The 8,011-nt window shown below is 35.1% G+C and overlaps 1 protein-coding gene across 1 annotated transcript; it reads left to right on the top strand.

Annotated features, from left to right (window-relative positions):
- The first annotated feature begins 934 nt into the window (after window positions 1-934).
- Window positions 935-7,804, top strand: LOC141617053 (uncharacterized). Its single transcript, XM_074434223.1, has 5 exons — window positions 935-2,241; window positions 2,358-3,286; window positions 6,212-6,558; window positions 6,642-6,791; window positions 7,718-7,804. The coding sequence occupies exons 1-5, from the start codon at window positions 935-937 to the stop codon at window positions 7,802-7,804; spliced, it is 2,820 nt and encodes a 939-aa protein (XP_074290324.1).
- The last annotated feature ends 207 nt before the right edge of the window (window positions 7,805-8,011 follow it).

Genomic DNA, 8,011 nt, shown 5'->3' on the forward strand with positions numbered 1-8,011 from the left:
ACATTAGGGGTCTGAATGACCCCCTAAAATAGCAAGAAGCTCATCATTTCTTGCTGGTTAATAGGGTGGACTGTGGTGCCCTAATTGAGACTCATGTTAAGCACCAGGCCATCAAGGATGTTAGTAAGAATTTTCCTGGCTACACTTTGGTTCATAATAATGCTAATCACTATAATGGTCGAATCTGGATCTTTTGGAAATCTAATACTCTTTCTCTTACTGTTTGCATAAGTTTGCTCAGCATATGCATTGTCTTCTACTTCACATAGCTACTCAAAAGTCTATTGAAGTGACATTTGTGTATGCATTTAATGCAAGAATGGATAGAAAGGAGCTTTGGGATAAGCTCCTCAGTATTTCTTCTCAAGTATCCCTGCCTTGGCTATGCTTAGGTGATTTTAATGTGGTCTTGAATATGGAGGAACGACTGGGTAGTTCTCATGTGCAGCTGGCTAATATTTCTGAGTTTAAAGGCTGCCTGGATGCTTGTAGTTTGGTTGATCATCCAGCTACAGGCTGCCACTTCACTTGGAATAACAAGCAGGGTGATGGCCTTAGATGGGATAAACTAGATAGAGTTTTGACTTCTCCTCTATGGCTGACCACTATTCATTCAACTGTTGTCTATCTTGCTGCTGGTGTATCTGATCATTCTCCTTGCCTTGTCAATATTGCTGATATGCCTGTCTCTAGGAAATCTTCTTTCAAATACTTGAATTGTTGGGCTCTCTCCCCTCAATTCTAGGACATTGTTAAGGCAGGCTGGAGTAATCACTATTATGGGAGTCATATTGCCACCTTATTTCAGAAACTTAAAAAGTTAAGAGGGTATTTAAGGAAGCTTCATACTGAGTCTTATACTAACCTTTCAGCAAGGGTGGCTGAAAGTAAGCATGCTCTTCAACTTTGCTAGGATCAGCTCAGTAGCTCCCCCATGGATCCTACAATTCTTGCTCAGGAGAAGAATTTGTTACAGGACTATCTTATGATTAAAAGAGCTGAAATGCAGGTCCTCTATCAGAGGGCTAAAGTTCAGGGGCTTCAACTAAATGACCTTAGCACCAGATTTTTCTATTCTAGACTTGCTGATAGGAGGGATAGAAATAGTGTTGGGCTTATTCAGGATGAGTATGGGACACAGTGTACAGACTCTAAAGAGGTATCTCAAGGTTTTGTATCCTACTATAAAAATCTTTTGGGCACTTCTTCTCTTGTGCAACCTCTCCCTTCCTCTTTATTCCTGCAGGACACTGTTCCCCCTGACTGCTGTAGCTCCTTGGTGCAGCAGGTGAGGCTGCAGGAGATTCTTGATGCACTTAAATCCATTGATAGACACAAGAGTCCTGGCATTGATAGGTACTCATCTGGGTTCTTTTTAGATGCTTGGCATCAGGTAGGGTCAGACTTTAAAGCTGCTGTTTTTGAGTTTTTCCAGACTTGCCATATGCCTAAAGCAGCTAATTCAACTTTATTGGTGCTTATTCCTAAGATGGAGACCCCTCTTTCTGTTAAAGATTTTCGACCCATTGCTTGCTGCACCACTTTCTATAAGGTGGTGAGCAAAATTCTAGCTAATAGGCTCCAACATATTTTGGACTTCATCATTGGTCCTGAACAAGCTGCTTTTGTAGCTAATATGGATATTTTTGACAATACAATGCTTGCACATGAACTGGTTTCCAAATATGGCCGAGCTCATCCCACACCCAGATGCTTGCTGAAAGTTGATATAAGGAAGGCTTTTGACTCTGTAAATTGGGGCTTTCTTCAAGACAGTTTGCTCTATCTTAAGTTTCCTCCTCTTTTTGCCAAGTGGATAATGGCATGTGTTACATCTCCCTACTATTCTTTGCTCATTAATGGTAAAGTTCATGTGTTCTTCCCTGGTAAATGTGGGTTGAGGCAAGGGGATCCTCTGTCCCCTTACCTCTTTGTCATCTGCATGGAGGTGCTGTCTAGGCTGCTCAGAAGGCTCCCTAGGGCTGCTAATTTTTCTTATCACCCTAAATGTGTCCAACTGAACCTTACACACCTTGTCTTTGCAGATAATTTGTTAGTCTTTACTCGTGGAGATCTGCCCTCTGTCAAGGCTGTTGCAGAATGCCTTGATAAGTTAAGTCACTACTCAGGTCTACATGCTAACCCTTCAAAAACTGATCTTTATCTTGGTGGTGTAGATGATACTGTCAGGGACCTTATTTTGGACTCTACTGGATTCAGCATGGGAGCCTTCCCTTTCAGGTATCTTGGCCTTCCCCTCTTTAATGCAAGGATAACCCAGGACATGTATCAACCTCTTTTGGACAAAATTAAAATTAGAGTTATGAATTAGGCTAATCATAGTCTGAGTTATGTAGGAAAAGCCCTTCTTGTGAACTCAGTTATTTTTGGCCTTCATACTTTCTGGGGGCAAGTGTTTTGCTCCCAAAAGGCATAGCTAAGAAGATTATAAAGCTTTGCAAGGACTTTCTCTGGGGGATTGATGCTGGGTCCAGGAGGCATGTCTTCCTGAAGTGGCAGTTGCTATGCTCCCCTAAATTAGAGGGGGGGATAGGCATAAAAGAGGTCCTAAGTTGGAATTGTGCGCAAATGATGAAATGGGTTTGGAAGCTATTTTATAGACCCTACTGTATTTGGACCAAATGGATTACAGCCTATGTTTTAAAAGGGACTAGCTTATGGGATGCTAGGCAAACAATTTCCAACTCTTGGTATTGGAATAATGTGCTTAAAATGAAAGACCTCCTCCTGGGACTTGCAGGTTCTCCTGATCAAGCTCTTCACATGCTTGATACCTGCACTGCTCAGATGTGGTACAGTACTGATACCATGTATGGCTACATTAGGACGAGAAGAACTCCAGTTACCTGGGCTCTTATGATTCATGGGACAGGATGCCACCCCAAGCATTCTTTTACTGGTATGATGGTTATGAATAATGGGCTGCCTACTATGGATAAGCTGATCTCCCGTGGTTTGTATTTGATCAACAGATGTGTGCTTTGTGAACATTGCTGTGAAGATCTCCCTCATCTGTTCTTTGATTGTGACTTCTCTAGGCAAGTACTGACTGCTGTTGCTCACTGGGTTCATATGCCCATGTGCTCCTTTTCTCTGGTTCATATTCTGCAAGCTTGTGTCTCCATTCGAAGAAATATCAAGCAACAGGCTAGCTTGCTAGCTACCATCTACTACTTATGGAAGGAACGAAATGACAGGATTTTTAAGGGTACTAAGTCTACTGTGGATGCTCTTTGTGTTGTTATTAGGAAAGTTGTAACTTTACGTTTGTACGGTTCTCAACTTTCTTAGGCTTGTTGGTAGGACTTTTTCTCTTCTAGTTTTATCTTAGGGGGCTTCCCTAGTCTCCTTTGTAGGAAAGAGTGGCAAGGATCTTGTACTTATATTTTATCATGAAATAAAAAGATCCAAAAACTTTTCTGCAAAAAAAAAAAATAATAATAATAAATTACACCAATTGATAAAAAATTTAGATCAAATCAAAATTTAACAATAAATTACATCAGCTTTAACAATAAAGTTAAAATATACAATCACACAAATTGTCATCATATTAAAAAAAAAATTAGATCAAATCAAAATTTATCATGTAAAGAAAAATAACCAGATTAAGAAATCAAAATATATTAATATCAATTAAATAAGAAAATCTCATAAAAACAAATCTAATAATACATCAACCATATCCACATGCATCTCACAAGTATCTAAATAAATAAGAGAAATTTGATCAAATATAAAATATACTTCACTGAATATCACTAAAAATTTGACTTTTTATATGCTTTCAAAATATTTTTGAGTAACAGATTTTGATAATGTTTTCGGTGTAATTAGATGAATTATGAGATCGTAAGACACGATAAATTTTGAATGTGTGAAAAAAGAATAGAAAAAAATGAATAAAGAGAGAGATGGAAGAATGGGCAGAGGAAAGAGAGCAGAGAGGATGTGCGGGTATGAAGACTAAAAGTTAAGGTTATATTTTACAATGTTCATCTTAATAAACAATCATCATGGGCTGATTTAATTGACCCATTTTTTTCATTTTTTTCTTTTACATGGGTCATTTTAGGATGGTACTTCGTAGTTCATATGAAACAGTACATTGTATTAACTAGATGGTTTTATCATATTTACTTCTTTCAAATGGGTCGGGTGGGTTAGATTTCCGTTCAAAATACGGGTTGTATCATATACACGAGTTAGGTCATAACTTATAAGGTTAATGGTCGGGTTAGGGTTAGAACACGGGTCAAAATTGTGACGCCTCTTCCTTAGATTTGAAAAATATTTTTTAAAAACTAATTCAAATTCAATATTACAATTTTAATCATATTCATTATTTACATTAGTTATTCGAAAAGAATTATAACATAATAAAAAATTATAAAAATTAAGTTACTTTAATATTAAATGGTGTAAAAGTTACTTTAATTATTTTTTTAATACTAAATGGTATAAAGTAAAAAAAAATTAATAATTGTTTTAGGTATTATTTGACATATAATATATATATATATATATATATATATATATATATATACGAGTAACATTTATGGGTTATCTTGACCATCGGGTTGAGTTCGACCATAAGTAAACAAGTCTTTTAGGTTTCAGTAACTCAGTTGATCACTAACTTAACATTTTAGATACTTCCTATTGAACTTAACGTATTGTGTTCTGTTAACATACTTGTACACAAATTATTATTTAAAATGAGTGTGTTTCTTTTAAACTTAAGATGAGTCAAGTAGTATAAATAAGACAAAATCTAAATACACAGGGAAAATAATAGATTTGTCTTATATGCCAAGTGGGATAATATTTGACCACTTTTAATTTTAAGATGGATACCTCCATCTTTAGGAGACTAATCGATAATTGTATTGTATTTCAAGAATGCTTAATTTGCCATTCAATCGTTTTAACGTATGTATATCAAGTATATGTATATTGGGTTTATATGACCGAATGTCAACTAATATTTTGGATTATGCTCGCTCCGCTCAGTTAAATTCATACGAATATTTTTTGCACATAGTTAAAAAAAAGTAGTTAAATTTTAAAAAATAATAATGGAAAAGTAGTAAAAATAAGAGGGTTGCTAAACTACCCTTGCTTATATAATGTCGTTCACTTGGTATGAATTGAGAAAGTATATGAAGGCATACTGGTATTTTAAGTGGTATAAAAGTAAACAATATAGAAACGTATAAAATCAAATTGAACATCCCGAAAAGGAAATATGTGAAATTCAACTGAACACCAGAAATTTCAATAATCATGTTGATGATTCACATGTGTTACTTAAATGATTTTAAAGCTATATTTATAATAGCATACCCGTGCAATTTTGCACGGGTTGAAAACTAGTTAAACTTATTGTTTAGTAGGAAGGAATATGGGTTGTAATTTGTATCCCGTAAAGTGATAGATGTAGGCAAGGTTTTTAGCAAGGGAGAGTTGTTTTGTTAATGTGAATTGTTTCACAAATTGTCATTGAAGACGGACACTTTTCGTATTTTCAAAAAGACCTCTCACAAGATGCAAGTGGGGTGAGGGAGGGGTTTTTTTTTGGAAAAACGGTCACAAGCGAGACTTACTGGAATTGTTTATATATATTGATTATGTTGGAACTCTTGGTATTGTTGGAATTTTGGCAGCGGAAGTATATTTAGCCAGAGGCCTTAATATAAACATAGATAATTTTATTTATACGTATTAAAATACTATGGTGTTACATATGAGGAGGAGATGATAGTGAGTGAGACTAATTAGCTCCATAATTAGGGCTACTGGCTACACTCATTAGTTCAATACTAGACGGAGATATTTATATGTCGTAAATGATTTTGTTGTTATTGATTTGTTTTGCGCGTGTTACACTTGAATACAATTGCACAATGACTTTTTTTGGTGCAATATATAATGCACAACTGGTAATGACCTATTTATACTAGTTCGGCTACATAACTTTCTAACAAACACCACACATTTTAGTCGGCCAACTTCCCACCGCTATTACAAAGAGTAATATATAATTTTCTAGATTATTTTGAATAATGTTTCTAACATATGTATTATCACATAATTTAAGAAGAGTTTTCTAAGATGCTAAAACTAATTTGGTTGAATTAGGTCAATAGTTTTCTGGATCCCTGACTACACAAGTTTGTGGCATGCACAGTAGGGAGAGACGGAAAATTTAAGGCTCTGGATGCTGCAGCGACTGCAAAATGTCTTGCAGAAAAGAAAGAGAATGAACAGAAGCAGAAGAAAGAGGCATTGAAGCTCAAACGGGCAAGACTGGAGCAAGAAAGTTTGAAGCAAAATAAAGAACTTGGAATAAAACTGAAAGAGGAAGCAAAAAAAAAAAGAGATACTGAAGATGCTCCAAAGAAAAGACGGGGAGCAGGAGAAGAGAAGATCGATAAGGAGTGGAAGCGGCAGCGTGTAGAAGATGCAAGATGTGAGAAGAAGCAAGCACATGAAAAACCTCATGCTTGGAGGGTGGAATTTAGATATGGAGTTGAGGTTTGACCTAGCTTGTTTCTTTGTAAATTATTCACTAAATAGTCTTAGTGTTGTTGCTTGTCCAATTTTTGCCAACTTTGTAGGAAGAAAGAACATTTGAAGAAAAGGAGCTAAATAAGCAAGAACAAAAAGAATTCAATAGAACCATTGAAGTAAATAGTTCAAGTACTCCGGCTAATGTATTGGTAGATGCCGGGAAAGTTAAAACCAAGGCTGGTGGTAGAATTCCTACCGTAAGTGCCAATTTTTCACTAAACCATGTTTTATTTAAAAGACAAATTATTGCTAACTTTGCATATTACTAAATCAACCCTTTTTTTTACATGAAGAAACATAATCAATCTTTTTCAAATTTATAATCGCTTAAGGAGTTTGTAGTTAAGTGTTTAGGTAGTGTCATTTGCGGACGCGTATGAGCTTATAACCCATCTTTTTAAGAGGAAACTAATTTTATTATTCGTGCATTGCACGGGCCATATTTTTGCTCCAATTAATGTTCAGATTCTTACAAAAGTATTATTATTTTGTAGGAAATAATTTTTAAAATGTATTATATAATTCAGTTTCTCATAATACCAATTAATTGTATTTGAAATTTCGCAATAAATGGACTCCCCAAGATTACTTGCCACTCTAAGCAAACACAAATAATTTTGTAAGGCGGTTTTACACAAATTTATCATAAAACAGGATTGTGTTTGGATTTGTTTTGCTACTATATTAGTGTGAAATCGTCTTACACAACATATCTTTTTTAATTTATTTCAATGGTTTATTAGATTCAGTTGGACACATTTTAAGATTGCTCCTCAATATTTATACTAAGAAATTCAATCGTAAAACAACTTGTATCCCAATGTTGTCATGATTACAAAAGTTAAAAGACAGAAAATTTTAGTAGTTCCATGATTACAACATTCACATAAATCAGAGATAAACAAATGGAAAACTTGAGAGCTTTTTTCGATCCCTCTTAAATCAAAGTAACATACAACCTTACATCAAGAAGCCATTTAGTTCTCCCCCGAAAATAAGTTGCTTTCTATCAAACATGTCAACGTAAGTACTCCTTAGGCCCTAATATTATGACCATCATGGAGAGCCAACAAACCGTTGCCCAAATCTATGTGATTAACAATGGTTTATTTTGGGATTTTAGGTCATCATAAATATAATGTTGGAGTATGCTGAATTACATCTTACTAGCGTGCCCTTGCGAACTTCACTTCTCATCAATCATAATTAGAATATAAAATGGAACAACGTGAACAAAAGGTTGTAATCAATCGTTTAGATTGTCTTAGAGGCGGTTTGGCCTAATATTACAATTATTTTAAGTAAAGTAGATGACAATTACCGTTAGTATATTCTTTTCTTATGTTGGCTTCAATTATTGCTCTTTTCTCATCCCACTTAGTGTTTCTAGGGCTTTAATTTGCTCAAATTCCTGGTT

This window comes from Silene latifolia, chromosome X (assembly GCF_048544455.1).
Source record: "Silene latifolia isolate original U9 population chromosome X, ASM4854445v1, whole genome shotgun sequence".
Taxonomy (NCBI): domain Eukaryota; kingdom Viridiplantae; phylum Streptophyta; class Magnoliopsida; order Caryophyllales; family Caryophyllaceae; genus Silene; species Silene latifolia.